Source organism: Lemur catta, chromosome 1 (assembly GCF_020740605.2).
Source record: "Lemur catta isolate mLemCat1 chromosome 1, mLemCat1.pri, whole genome shotgun sequence".
NCBI classification, from domain to species: Eukaryota; Metazoa; Chordata; class Mammalia; order Primates; family Lemuridae; genus Lemur; species Lemur catta.
In genome coordinates this window covers 96,134,581-96,149,639 of record NC_059128.1, presented here as the reverse complement: position 1 = coordinate 96,149,639, position 15,059 = coordinate 96,134,581, and the positions used below count along the sequence as shown (strand labels likewise).

Below are 15,059 nucleotides of genomic sequence, written 5' to 3'. Positions count from 1 at the left end.
TTATCTTTAAAAGATATAATATTGCAATTCCCAATCCTCATTAAAAAAATCTGTTTTCTTCCTTCAGCATTCTCTTGTTTTTCTTTGACATCATGGGCTGCTAAGCAGACAGAATTAAAAAATAAACTGTGGAGCTTTGCAACTATTCACAAACTCCACTTCAAACAGAAACACAGTGCACCGTTGTCAAAAGCTGATAACAGACTGGTGTACTTGACCCCCGTAAACTCTCGCCAACCAGCCTCATGCAATAGTGGCGCCAGTCAGGTGGAGGAAATTAGAACTGATTCATGAGTGTAGCAGCTGTCAGTTCAGCCCTTATGGCTTACTAATGTTCTAATTGTGCCGGTCAATCTGGGAGGATTATTTTGTTGAAATTTATTTTACTCTTTGGTATTTTGGTAAATACATTCATTTTAAAAATAAAATAAAAATATTAAAGACAAAAAAGTATTAATAAAAATAAGAGGATTTGTTCTATAAAATTTGGATTCAGTCAAAAGGCTGCACTTAAGGACCCAGAAGGCCACATGTGGCTTTAAGACCTCAGGTTCCCCACCCCTCGCTAAGACCCTGCCCCGTCTCTCCATTCTGTGGACACAAGCCTCCCAGTTAAGACACCACCTCTCCATTCTCCTCCTCCCCCAGTTCAGTGTCTCAGAAAAGGTGACCCCCTAATGCAGATGTAAGGGGACTTTGCATCACCTGTTTACTCTTGAGAAGAGAATCATGGAGCACTTTCTGGGGCACTGGCCCTGTGCCTGGCATCAGGGTATAAAGATGTAACTGACCCTTTCTGCATTAAAGGAGTTCACAGTATAGGCTGGAGCACAGAGACAATAGTGTGATGATGGATGGGTGAATGGATTGATCGATGGGTAGAAGGGTGGATGAATTGATTCAGTTCCTATTGTGTCATCCCTTCTTATCCTCTACCTTCCTTAACACCAGCAACTACTCTATAAGACATATATTATTTTCCTAAATTTGTGGGTGGGATTTCAACTCAGGTCTGGGTGGTGCTAGACACCATCTTCCTTCCACATCATCTTGTACAACAGAGGTGTCTGTTGCTTTGCGTAAGCTGCCCGATGGTAGGAGTTTCCTCTCCTTGCTCAGATTAGACCTAGATCATGGCCCCCTGTGGGAAGCATTCTTAAAACTCTTTCTGCACGCACACCTCCCACTATACCAAGTGCCCTTGCATCTTTTCTTTTTAGTTTTTATTTCTAAAAACCCTTTCTGTGGAGTATTAAATATATACAAAAGTAGAATAATATTAATATAATGAATCCCATGTAATCATCACCCGGCTTGAACAAACATCAACTGCTGGCCACTCTACTCTGGTTTTGCTATATTCCCACTTACTTTCCTCCTTTGCCGGGCATCATGCTAGTTTATCCGTAAATATTTCAGCATATGGTTACATATTTCTGTGTATCTTTCCTCCTCTGGGGCTGGTATCGGGGTCTTTTTCATCCTCGAATCCCCAGTGCTCGGTTGACTAGAAGCTACCCACAGTGTACTTATTAAATGAGTAAGCGACTGAGTCGTGTGTGGGGCCATTAGTAGGTTTCTGGTGCATGTTTCTGCCCCAAGTCAGCTCCTCAAGAGTCTGGTTTCTCAGGAGGGCCAGCCCTTCAGCCAGCTCTTCCTTAGATTGCATTTGTGTGAGAACCTTCCCGTTGCAGTAATCTGGGACTTGTTGGGTGGCTGATAAGGCCTTCTCAAATATGGCTTCTCTTGTGTCAACATCCCGCGGGCATAATTACATTAGCTGTGCAAACACACAGGCGAAGGGCCGCTGGGCTGTGCGTCCTCTGGCATTAGTGTGGCCTCTGCCCAGATGTCCCTCAGAAGCCCTGCCAGGACAGCAGATGGGCCCAGCTCAGTCCCCCAGGATGCCCCCAGCATCCCAGCTGGCCTGCAAGGCCCTCTGTTCATTTGCATCTGATTTCAGCCCAGGACCACCCACAGAGCTGGTCAGCCCTATGGCCCCATGGCCCTCTGGCCCAGCTACTTTTTTGACAGTTGCCTTGAGGGGCAGTTTGACATGATCATTGGGTTGCCAGCCACTATTGAGCACCTACTGTGTGCTAGCACCTGTTGGAGTCAGAACAAATAAGATGCAGACCCAGCCTCAAAGAGCTCTAGATCTGTGGAAACAAGGAAAGCTCTAGAAGAGAATATTTGTGATAGAAACAGCCATGAACCCACCCCACACACCTGAAGGCCTGTGATTCTTCTCTCTGTCTCTGGCTGGCTCCCTGAATCAGGGAAGCGCTGAGATAGCCCCTCAGAGTTTTGAGGTTCCCTGTTACAGGCCGAATTATGTCCCCTCAAAAAAGATATACTGAAGTCCTAACCCTATCTAATACCTGAGAATGTGACCTTATTCAGAAATAGGGTCATTGCAGATGTAATCAGTAAAATTAAGATGAGGTCATACTGGAGTAGGTTGGGCACCTAACCCAACATGACTGGCGTCCTTCTAAGAAGGTGGCCACATAAAGACAGGAGCAAACAGGGAGAGCACCATGTGATGACAAAAGCAGAGAGTGATGCAGCTGCAAGCCAAGGGGCCCCAGAGACTGCCAGCAGCCGCCAGAAGCTGGGAGAGGCAAGGGGGGATTCCCTAATGGATTTCAGAGGAGCAAGATGGCCTAATAGAAACCTCCAGTGATCATCTCTCCTTGCCAACACCAAATTCAACAACTATCCTCCCAAGCAAGCACCTTCAGAAGAACCAGAAATCAAGCAAGTGATCATATTACCTGGTTTTTACATTATATCAAGGAAAGAGGCACTGAAGAGGGTGGAAAAGACAGTCTTGCATTGCTTATGCCACCCTCCCCAGTTTCCCAGCAGTGCTCTGTGTGCCTGGAGGAGGGAAAGTGAAATGATTGTCGGACTTTGCATTGGAAGTCAGGGCTGCCCTGGCACAGGGGAACACTGCACAGGGCAGAATTCTGCCGGTGCCCACGAAGGGAGCATTTAGACCGGCCTGGCCAGAGAGAAATCCTCCACCCCAAAACCTGAATTCCAGCCAGCCCCACGACCAGCTGACAAAAAGCAGCCTGAGACCTGGACTCAATTTGTTAAGGCAGTCGGGTCACAAGGCTGCAGTCCCTGGGCAATTCCTGTGACTGTGCTGGCTCAGAGCCAGTGGATTTGGGGTGCACCTAACCCAGGGAAACACCAGTGTTGGCAGCCACGCTAGTGCCTGTGTCACCTCCCCTTCCCCACTACAGGCAGTGCAGCTCAGGAGTCTTCTTCCACTTGGGGAAAGGAAAGAGAAAAGTTCAAAGGACATTGTTTTGCAACATGGATATCAGCTCAGCCACAGTAAAATAAAGAAGCACCAAGCAGACTCCTGAAGCCCCTGAGTCCAGGCCTTAGTTCCTGGAAGGCATTTCTGGACCCACCCTGGGCCAGAAGGAAACATGCTGTCCTGAAGGGAAGGACCCAGTCCTGGCAGGACTCACCACCTGCTGACTACAGATCCCTTGGGCTTTGAATAAACATCAGAGGTAGCCAGGCCACAGTCACCACAGGCTTTGGGTGAGACTGGGCTGGTGTGACCCAGTACTGGTGGCCACAAGGGAGTGCCCACATCACTCCTCCCCCAACTCTAGCAGCCCAGCACAGAGAGTGAGGGAAGAGAGTGAGAGACTTTGCCTGGTAATCCAGAGAATTTTCCCGTATCTTACCCAAATCCATCAAGGCAGTACCGCCAAGACTCTGCAAGAGTCACAGCATTACTGGGCTTTGGGCACACCCAGTGCTGATACAGCTGCGGTGACCAAAGACTTAGATCATAACACTCAATTCCCTTTGAATACCGGGAAAGCCTTCTCAAGAAGGACAGGTTCAAACAAGCCCAGACTGCAAAGATTAAAATAAATACCTAAGCTTAATGAACATCCACAAGCATGAAGAACAACCAGAAAAACATGACTTCATCAAATGAACTAAATAAGGTACCAGTGGCCAATCCTGGAGCAATGGAGATATGTGACCTTTCAGAAAAAGAATTCAAAATAGCTGTCCTAAAGAAGCTCAGTGAACTTCAAGACAACACAGAAAAGGAATTCAAAAGCCTATCAGAGAAATTTAACAAAGAAATTGAATAAATTAAAAAAAATCAAGCCGAAATTCTGGAGTTAAGAATTCAATTGACAAACTACGAAATGCATCAGAGTCTCTCACTAGCAGACTTGACTGAGCAGAAGAAAGAATGAGTGAGCTTGAAGACAAGCTATTTGCAAATACCTAGTCAGAAGAGAAAAAAGAAAAAAGAATAAAAATGAATGAAGCATACACATAAAATCTAGAAAATACCCTCAAAAGGGAAAATATATGAATTATTTGCCTTAAAGAAGAGGTAGAGAAAGAGACTGGGATAGAAAATTTATTCAAAGAAATAATAACAGAGAACTTTCCTAACCTAGAGAAAGATATCAATATTCAGGTACAATAAGTTCATAGAATACCAAGCATATTTAGCCCAAACAAGACAACCTCAAGGCATTTAATAACCAAGCTCCCAAAGGTCATGGATAAAGAAATGGTCTAAGGGAAGCAAGAAAAAGGAAATAAATAACATATAAAGGAGTTCTAATATGCCTGGCAGCGGACTTCTTGGTAGAAACCTTACAGTCCAGGAGAGAGTGGCATGACATATTCAAAGTGCTGAAGGGAAAAAACCTTAACCCTAGAATATTGTGTCCTGCAAAAATATCCTTCAAACATGAAAGTGAAATAAAAACTTTCTCAGACAAACAAAAGCTGAGGGATTTCATCAACACAAGACTTGTCCTACAAAAAATGCTCAAAGGAGGCTGGGCACGGTGGCTCACGCCTGTAATCCTAGCACTCTGGGAGGCCGAGGCGGGTGGATCGCTCGAGGTCAGGAGTTCGAGACCAGCCTGAGCAAGAGTGAGACCCTGTTTCTACTAAAACAAATAGACAGAAATTATCTGGACAACTAAAAATATATATAGAAAAAATTAGCCGGGCATGGTGGCGCATGTCTGTAGTCCCAGCTACTCGGGAGGCTGAGGCAGTAGGATCGCTTGAGCCCAGGAGTTTGAGGTTGCTGTGAGCTAGGCTGACGCCACAGCACTCACTCTAGCCCGGGCAACAGAGTGAGACTCTGTCTCAAAAAAAAAAAAAAATGCTCAAAGGAGTTCTTCAATCTGAAAGAAAATGACATTAATGAATGACAAGAAATCATCTGAAGGTATACAACTGGTAACACTAAGTACACAAATACAAAATACTCTATTGCTATAATTGTGGTGCATAAACCACTTACATCTTGAGTAGAAGACCAGAAGACAAACCTATCAAAAATAGCTACAACAACTTTTTGAAAGATAGATAGTATAACAAGATATGAATGCAAACAACAAAAAGTTAAAAACAGGGGGCAGGGGAGGATGTAGTTAAAAGGTAGAATTTCTGTTAGATTCCTCTTTGCTTATTTGTTTGTCATATGTTTAAAATAATTGGCTATAAAATGTTTTTTGCAAGCCTCATGGTAACCTCCAATCAAAAAACCTACAACAGATACACAAAAAATACGAATCAAGAAATTAAAACACAATACCAGAGATTTCAGAGGGAGTATGTTCCTGCCAACACCTTGATTTCAGAACTTCTGGCTTCCAGAACTGTGAGATGATACATTTCGGTTGTTTTAGGCCACCTAGTTTGTGATACTTTGTTACAGCAGCCACAGGAAACTGATCTGTTCCCCAGGGATCTGAGGTCCCTTAAAAAAAAGTCTGTTCCCCAGAAGTTTATCTGAACCTTTCCTGGCCTCGTTTCACATTTCAGCCCTGACCACATCCCCTGGGTAATGGAGTCTGTGCCTTCCCTCCCTGGTGTGGGCGCAAGGACCTCCTTCTAGTTGGCTTTAAGCTGTTGCCCTGGAGACCTCTTTGTCCTTGGGGCCTAGGACCTTGTAATGACCCTTATCATCAGAAAAGCTGCTTTAGGGACAATAGAGGCAGGATGGTTTGGTTTTAAGAACATGGACTCAGGCCCCTGCCTGTCTTTCCTGCTGTGTGACTTTGGGCAAGTAACTTAACTACTCTGTGTCTTGGTTTGATCATCTGTAAAATGGGGGTGGTAATATTAGCATTTAATTCATAGGGTGGTTAATAGGCTTAAAGAAGTTAATACAGGAATTGGCCAGATAGTAAATATTTTAAGCTTTGTGAGCCACACATAACGTTTCTGTTGGACTACTCAACTCTGCCGTTGTAGACCAAGATCAGACACAATATACAAAGCAATGGCATGGCTGCAATTTACCAAAAACAAGTGGCAGGCCGGGTTTGACCCACAGGCCGTAGTTTGCCAACCTTTGACCAGTGCATCAGAAGCATTTAGTTCAGTGTGTTGCACAAAGCAATGCTCAGTGCATGGGAACTATCGTTGTGTAGCACCTCAGAAGTTACAAAACCTGTTCTCATACATAATTTCATTTGCTCTCATAGAAACTCTATGAAATAGGAGTTTTCGGTATCCCCACTTTACAGACAGGAAAACTGAGGTCCGGAGAAGTTATTCTTCTTGCTCTGTAGGGAGCCCGAGGCAGGCAGCTTGTGTTTTGTGCTCCGCGGCATGTGCTTGTTCATTAACCGGGCTCATGCTGTGCCTTAATAAACACGGGTTTCTCTCTTTCCCAGTCAATCAATTTACCAAAGATCTGTTATGGGCTCGGAGCTGTGTTTGGCTTACAGAGGGAGAAGTGGGAAGTGTGGGAATATTCAAGAAGAGTATAAGCCACAGTTCCTGCCCCAATTTTCAAGTCAGCTTTGATTTGTGAATTAGGAATAACAAACCTGCCCATCTCAAACAGTTGTTCTTTTATCCCACGCTGTCGTTTGTGGATTCTTGCTTGTTTTTATTCATTTATTGGTGCAACAGACATGTACTGAGTGACAGGGATACAGCTGGGACCAAACGGGCACAGTCTTGGGCAGGGCCACTGACAGCCTAAATGGCCTCTTGAAAACCATAAAAAGATGGCCATTCCTCTGAGTGGACTCAACTCTGTGCTAGGGCAGTTGAGAGCAGTCTAGATTTCAGCCCCATTTTCCCCTTGGCCAAGCACCTTGAGCAGTGCACAACTTATACAACCATACATGGTGTTCCTGTTCCCTGGGGCTTCAGTCTAGTTTGAGGCATGGATGTGAGTGATTACAGCAGTGATATGAGGGCTCCAAAAGAGAGGTGAACAAGATGCTCAGCTTCCTCTCCCCATCCACCAGCTTCAGACTCCCCGTTTGGAGCAGCCACCTCTGTGCCCACATAAGCAGCCCTTGGCCTGGCTTCATCCCCACCCCCACTGAAGAGTGCCTGCCTCACCTTGTTGGGCTTCGGGGGCCCTACCTTGGAGGACCGAGTACACATTCTCTGTGAGTTATACTTCCTGGTGTACCCAATCTGCATGAATGTGCGTCATTAAAAGATAATTATCAAACGGGAAAGAGGCCAGGAACGCATCAGTGAAACATCTGGAATTGTTTTAGAGTCCGATGAAGGCCAGTCTGAAGTGCCTCGCTTTCTACAGCCACCGCCAACACGGGTGCTGAATCTGAGTGCCAAAGACCCACCTGTCACCTGCCACCTCACCTGGCAAGCCCTGCTGAGTGGCTCCAGGTCACAGCTCTCTTTCCCCTCTCTGAGTCACTAAACCACTCACTTTGGTACGTAGCCACCTACTGCCTGCCATCAGTAACTGTTTCAGCTGGGTTGTAGCTGTCTCCCTTGTTGGACTGTGAGCCCCTCTGATAGCACATGTGGCATTATCATTCGTTAAACCCCAGTGAACGTTGAAAGACCGGCAGCTCCGGAACTTTAACTGACACTTGGGATGGTTTGCTGCCAGGTAGAGATCGGAGAAGGGTGACTGTCACCCCATCTCCACCTGACCCGGCTCAGAACCCTCAGCCAAGGGCCTGGTGCGGTGGCTCATGCCTATAATCCTAGCACTCTGGGAGGCCGAGGTGGGAGGATTGCTTGAGCTCAGGAGTTCGAGACCAGCCTGAGCAAGAGCAAGACCCCCGTCTCTACTCAAAATAGAAAGAAATTAGCCAAACAACTAAAAATAGAAAAAATTAGCCGGGCATGGTGGCGCATGCCTGTAGTCCCAGCTACACGGGAGGCTGAGGCAGAAGAATCACTTGAGCCCAGGAGTTTGAGGTTGCTGTGAGCTAGGCTGACGCCACGGCACTCACTCTAGCCCAGGCAAGAGAGTAAGACTCTGTCTCAAAAAAAAAACCCTCAGCCAGGTGGCTGAGCTCTGCCCGCCCTAAAGGTGCCAGTCTTTGGGGCAGTGCCAGCTTCCTAGCCGCTGTGGAGAGAGCAGGCGTGGGGGTTTGAAGTCATCAAGACCTGGGTTTAAACTCGAACCCTGGCGCAGCCACTTAGTGCAGCTTGAGTAAGCTCGGCAGCCTGCTCGACTCACGGGGTCTGTTTCCTCACCTATCAAATAACACCGCCTACCTTTCATTTGTGAGAACTAAATGAAACGAGGAAAGCAAAATGTCTAACTCAGTGCTTAGCACATTAGAAAGGCAAAACACAGGTCCACTCTGCCCTCTGCCCTTCAGAGATTTGGCTTGCAGGCTGGAGTCAGGCTGAGACAAGAAACACCGTCTTGGCCGGGCGCGGTGGCTCACGCCTGTAATCCTAGCACTCTGGGAGGCCGAGGCGGGAGGATCGCTTGAGATCAGGAGTTCGAGACCAGCCTAAGCGAGAGCGAGACCCCCGTCTCTACTAAAAATAAAGAAATGATCTGGACAGCTAAAAATATACATAGAAAAAATTAGCTAGGCATGGTGGCACATGCCTGTAGTCCCAGCTACTCGGGAGGCTGAGGCAGTAGGATCGCTTGAGCCCAGGAGTTTGAGGTTGCTGTGAGCTAGGCTGACGCCACGGCACTCTAGTCTGGGCAACAGAGTGAGACTCTGTCTCAAAAAAAAAAAAAAAAAAAAGAAAGAAAGAAACACCGTCTCATCCTCAGCCGTGGAAACCTGCTCTGAGCAAAGCCTCCCCAGCCCCGCTCGGAGGGCGTGGGTCACTGTGGGCCTGCTCCGGGGACAGTTATCCTCCTTGGCCTCCTCACTGTGGAATGGAAGCTTCTCTCTCTCCTTACCTCTGCTAAGGGAGATGTTTTCCAGCGGAGTAATACATCGTGGCATCCCTAAAATTCTATCACCTGGGTAGCCACCTCATTACCTTGTATAAAATGCACCCATTTATCATTCGTTTCTGATTCAGTAGGGCTGAGGTGGAGCCTGAGGCACTACAATTCCACAACAAGCTCACAGAGATACTCACGCGAGTGCTGCTGGGCTGGGGACCCCAGTTTAGGAAATGTTTTCTAAACCGTACCGGCAGGAGCGTGGCCCTGAGTGAGCGGTGAAGCCCCGCAGGTGCTGAAGGGTTAAACCAAGCCCTCCTTAGTGCTCTCATTTCTCTTCCCACCTTCACACCCCACACCCCACCACCCCTGCCTGCTTTGGATCCACGTGCTGCCCAGCACAGGTGCCAGCGAGACCCAGGTGATTGACTTCGTGAACTTGGCTCGATTTCCCATCATCTGCTCTGAGAAACTGCATCATGTGGTAGGAAGAACACAGGCCTTGGAGGCAGAACTGGGGTTCAGCCTGGTATATGTTCCATAATAGGTGTGACCTTGGGCTGTTAGTAGTTGTAACTGAAGCATTGGGGACCGAGCTCATCCTGGCCTCAGTTTTCTCATCTGTAAAATGGAGACAATATATTCTCCTGGCATAGCTCCCATGTTTTGATGGGATGTACTTGAAACATCTTGGTTAAACTAAAGGCTGAACAAACTATAATCTACTTGTCCCCAGGGTTAAAGAAAAGGAAAGAGTGAAAAATGGATTTTAACAACACAAAGATGCAAAGCCTTAGCCACTGAGGGGACTTGGAGGATCATTCCCTAAACATCCCTCCCCATTTTACAGAGGAGAAAACTGAGGCTCAGAGGCAGAGAATTGACATGCCCATGGTCTAATAGCAAAACCAGGAGAAGCATCCAGCTCTCCCCTGAGCCCTGCTCTTTCCTCCACACCAGAGTGTAAACATCTCCCCAAACCTGTGCTCAGAAATTCCACTTCTCCCTGTCACCCCATCTTTGAAGAGAAGCCAGGTGTGTGCTCGGTTTATCATTGCTAACATTCTCAGGAAGTTTCCATTATTAATCTTATTAATTACTCCTCTCTTTGCTCTCCCTGGTTCTGGGCTTGTCTCCTTTTCTGCCTCTCCAAGCCAAGACTGAAACAATAAAAAAGTTTTATTACATATAAAACTGCTTTGGTAAGTGCTACCATTTGCTGATAATAAAAAGAATTTTTTGAATGTTGCAACCAGTTGTTTTTACAGTTCCTGTTAATTATTCAAACTTGCAGGTATCATGTGGCCCTGGGGATGTCAGGGTGGAGGGTGCCTCCTGTCCTTGTCCCTATCACCTGCCCTTGGCTCCAGGAGGGGGCCCTGGGTTAGACACGGGGGCAGCAGCCAGGCTGAGGACACTCTTCCTACCACCGGAGACACTTCGTCTGATAAGGAAGATAGTTTTCTTTCATTCCCACCTCAGGGAAAAATCTAGTCTAATCAGGGAAATAAAGTCCTGCCTCCAGAGGGCACCCAGAATGGGGGAGAGCTGTCAGCTTCCTGAGTTTGAGAGCCTCTTTGTTTCCCCCTCCCCTCACCCCACCCCACCCATGATGGGGATGAGAGAACTTCCAGGCTACAATACTAACCCTCAAGGAGCACCAGGCACTGTTCTACACATACTTACCCGTGATTGCTACTTTTGACTCACAGCAACCCTATGAGGCAGGGGCTGTTCTTATCCCTGTTCTACAGCTAGGGAAACTGAGGCAAAGAGAGGTTAAGTCACATGCCTGAAGTCATCCACTAAGAAAGCAGCAGACCTCAGATATGAAAACCAACAAGCTTACTTTGGCAGACAGTGTGTTAGTTTATCCCCTGACTATAGTAGGTGTTCAATAAATGCTCATCGATTCACTGACTCATGGCAAGTATGAGAAATGCCAAATGCTATAGGATTTGGTGCCTGGGGGAGTCGGGGGCCTTCCCAGAGCAGGCAGGTGTGGTTGGAGGGCTGGATGCTGCTAGGACCGTCTCCCCATTGCCCACCCCCAGCAGCACCCAGACCTGACCAGCAGCAAGAAGCTGGAGCTGCTGCTTGCAGACCACCTGCGTGCAGGTTAACGTGTCATTACCAGCATGTCATTCTAAGAAATAGCTCAGGTTGGCAGGTGCAGGGGGTCCTTCTGGCATGGAGCCGCCCTGCCCCGTGCCTCCCCAGGCCGGATGCTGTGGCTTGGGGCAGCACCAGGCACTTGGGCCTCTGCTAAATACCCTTCTTGCGCTGAGATGCCTAAGAAGGCTGGTGTGACACACAAGGGTAAGAGCCAGAGCAAGGAACCAGAGAGACCACTTTCTCCCTTAGCTCCTGTGGCAGTTGATCCTAAAGGTTGTGCCACCACAGCCATCCATGCAAAACCCTTCTCCAAACAAAATGCTCTAACAGATTTGACAGCAGAAGCCGGAAACGTAGCTATTGCAGCGCCTCCATCAGAGGGCGAGGCTGATGCTGAGCTCTGTCCGTATCTTTCCAAGGTCTTAGAGCTCAGCAAGAGTGATGTGGTTTTGGAGAAGGGTGGTAAATCTTGTGAAAAGGTGGTGAAACTTTCGGCCTCCACAAATCCAGACGAGATCTTGGAGGAGTTCAAAAAAGAAGCCAAAAAGAAATAAAAGCAAGAAATGAGAAATGCATCATTGGGGAGCTTTTTTATTGCTAATGACAAAGAGTGTGTTAAATTGGAAAATATATTTAAATGCACAGAAGAAAATGGAAAAGTATGCATATATTTAAATAAGATTCAAAAAAGTAGAAATTTGAAAAGTACTGTACATTATTACATAGGTTCTAAAATCCCTGACCCCAAACAGCCTGGAACATGTGACTCTGATTTCATGGCATTGCACAGTAACAGAGCTGGACAGGGTATTCAAGATGACCTGATCTAGCACTTTTCATTCGGTGATGGGGCCTCTGATATCCAGGAGTCAAGAGACTTATTCGAGGTCATACCGTGCACGATGGCAGCTGGAACTCAGATCCCTTGACTCCTTGCTGAATGCAGTTTGTCCTGATTGTAAATGAAAATGATAACATCTCCACAACAGTTCTGGAATTCTGGGGATTGCCTTAATCCAGTTCACAAGTGACAGAGTAAAACCTGCCACACTGCTTTGTAGTCTTCCCTTATATTTTAAGATGCTTATCTAAATGCAAAAAAAAAAATGTTTTTTCCATCTTTCAAAGACTATATTGAACATTTTGTGAAAAAGTAAGAATAATCAAGACTTGTAATTTAATATGAATTATGTCACTGAATGTTCTTCCTCCGTGATAACGTGTGATCATCAAATCCAGTAGTTCTTAAGCATCTGCAAAGATCCTTAGAAGAAGAAAGGGGACCCGGAAGCTATTTTCAGTATTTGTAAAAGTCTATCAGAAATCACATTTATATTAAGGTTTCAAAAGCTAATAATAAATACATTTTTACATTGGGGGAAAAAAAAAAGAAATAGCACAGGTTATTGCTGGCAAGGATAGCAGATGGGCCAGGAAGGGGGCCCAGGCAGCCTCTACCTCATGCTCCCCTCTCTGCAGAGGTCCCTGGGGCCTAGGAGGACCCCCAGAGAAGCAGGAAAGAAAGAAAGAGGGAGAAGAACAAGATGCAGGGAGGAGTTAGAGAAGGGGAAGGGGAAGTTGACAGCGGCCTGTCGTCCCATTTGATGTGCCTGGCACGTGGGAACTCACCGCATGAGTGATGAGTAGTCATTTGAGAGTAGACAGTGGTACCAGGCTGGGTCCCACGCTGAGTTCAGCCTGCACTGAAGTTTACCAGCTCTCCCCTGAGGGTATGTGGCGAATTAATTTGTCTCTCCACCCCCTTCCTCCTGCTGCCTCCCAGGGCTTGCCTTTAGCTAGGGAGACACGGACTCCAAACATGAAGTGGCACTCAAGGCGGGGTGTGACGTGGTGTCACAGAGCCAGTAGAAAACACTAGGGCTGTCGGAAAACACGGGCAGGAATGTTCACCGCAGCACTGGAATGGAGGCATTGGAGGCAACACAGATGTCCATCGTTAAGGGGATGTCTGTTCAGACCTCATTCCGTGCAATACTGCGTGGCAGTGAGGGTGAATGAGATAGAGCTACGTGGAACAACGTGGGTAATTCTCCAAAGCTGCGTGGAGAGCAAAAGCAACACTGCCTTCGCGTGGGTTCCCTGAAAGCAGAGCCCGCGTGCAGGGAGCTCCTTTGGGGGTTATCTCGGGAAGGAGAACAAAGGAGCGGGAAGAGAGCACAGGGAGGGGGAAAGCCAGAAAAAGGTGCGTTGTGGAGCAGGTCACTGCTGTGGCAGCTGGGGCTCAGGCCCATGCTGCATGCACGTGAGAAAGGGCCTCTGAGGGAGGAACAAGGGGCAGTTATCACGGGCTCCTGTCCCCTACTGGTTGAGGGTGGCCCCGGGCTTGCTCCGGGCCCTTCCAGCTGTGCCTGCACAGACTGAGCAGCCGCCTGGGATCCTGGAGAGAGCCCACAGCAGGGAAGCAGGGAGGCCACAGGGCTGAAGTGGGCCACTGGCGGGGCGCCCTGAGCGGTCCCCACAGCTGTGCGGGAAGCAGGGGGGCTGAGGGGACATGGCACAGAGCACACAAAGCATCTGCCGCGGGTTCCATACATATATGTCGAGCTTAAAAACATGTACAACTATAATACATACTAATAGTGGGTATATATGTGGTAAAAACAGAAAGATACTCACGACAGGGATAAATGTCACATTCAGGATGCCAGTCACCTCCAAGAAGGAAAGGAGACGTCAGTGGTATTGCGATCTGTCTTTTCTCTTTTAATCCAAGTGGTAGATACATGGGTGCATTTCATGACTTTTCCTATGTTTAAAACATTTTATCGTCATCATAAACACCATTGAAATGCACATGGAGGGACCTCAGTATGAGCCGTTGGAGGCAGTGGTTCGTGGCAGAAGTTGGATGAGAGCTTGGGCTTTGACGGAGAAATAAAATTTGGCGAGACAAAGGAGGAAGGGCCTCCAGGCCAGGGGACCTCACGTGCAAAGGCACGGACGTGGGAATAAGTGTGGGGTATCAGCCTGCAGGAAGGCAGTGTTGGAGAAATAAAGGTTGAATATGCAAGTGAGGCCACGTTGCACAGAGCGTTAAATAGCACACTGAGGAGTCTCAACACCACAGGAATATTGGAGGGGCAGTAGTAGTAGTAGTACCAGAAGAAATAATAATAATATAGTAACAATAAAACAACTACCATACTACTACTTATGGAGCTCTCACCGTGTGCCAGGCATTTTGCCACATACCCTGTGTGCATCAGCTCACTTAAACTACGCAACAGTCTCCTGAGGGATTGTCGGTCTGTTTTCTGTTGCTGTAACAGAATGCCACAGACTGGGTAATTCATAAAGAAGAGACTTGTATTTAGCTTGTGTTTCTGGAGGCTGGAAAGTCCAAAGCATGGCACTGGCAGCCGGCAAGGCCCTCCCTGCTGCATCATAACGTGGCAGAGGGCGTCACATGGCAAGAGGGCAAGTGAGCCAGGGAGAGCTCATTTTTATAACAAAGCCACTCCCATGATATGAACCCATTCCTGTGATGGCCATATTAATCCATTCAGGAGGGCAGAGGGATTAAGCCTTCATCACGTGAACTTTGGGGGAACACATTCAAACCATAGCACGCCACAAACTTCAGGTCTTCTCTTTGCATGACCAGGCCACAAATTTTCCAAATCTTTCTGCTCTGCTTCCCTGTTAATTATAAATTCTGTTTTTAAATCATCTCTTCCCTCTCTTATTTTACTGTAATCAGTTAAAAGTAGGCGTGCAGCAGACTGCACGCTTTGGAGCTTAGATATTTCTTCCAGCAGAT

The 15,059-nt window shown here is 47.2% G+C and overlaps 2 protein-coding genes across 7 annotated transcripts in view; both read left to right on the top strand.

Annotated features, from left to right (window-relative positions):
* The window catches only part of MEGF11 (multiple EGF like domains 11), a 340,206-nt gene that overhangs the window by 202,620 nt on the left and 122,527 nt on the right, over positions 1 to 15,059 (top strand). The gene's annotated exons all lie outside the window — the stretch shown is intronic.
* Positions 11,449 to 11,832, top strand: LOC123643012 (UPF0235 protein C15orf40-like). The gene has a single exon (XM_045558604.1). The coding sequence runs from the start codon at positions 11,452 to 11,454 to the stop codon at positions 11,830 to 11,832; it is 381 nt and encodes a 126-aa protein (XP_045414560.1). The 5' UTR covers positions 11,449 to 11,451.

Excerpts from the sequence above, each read along its gene's own strand:
- LOC123643012 (XM_045558604.1), top strand. The coding sequence starts at position 11,452 with ATGCCTAAGAAGGCTGGTGTGACACACAAGGGTAAGAGCCAGAGCAAG.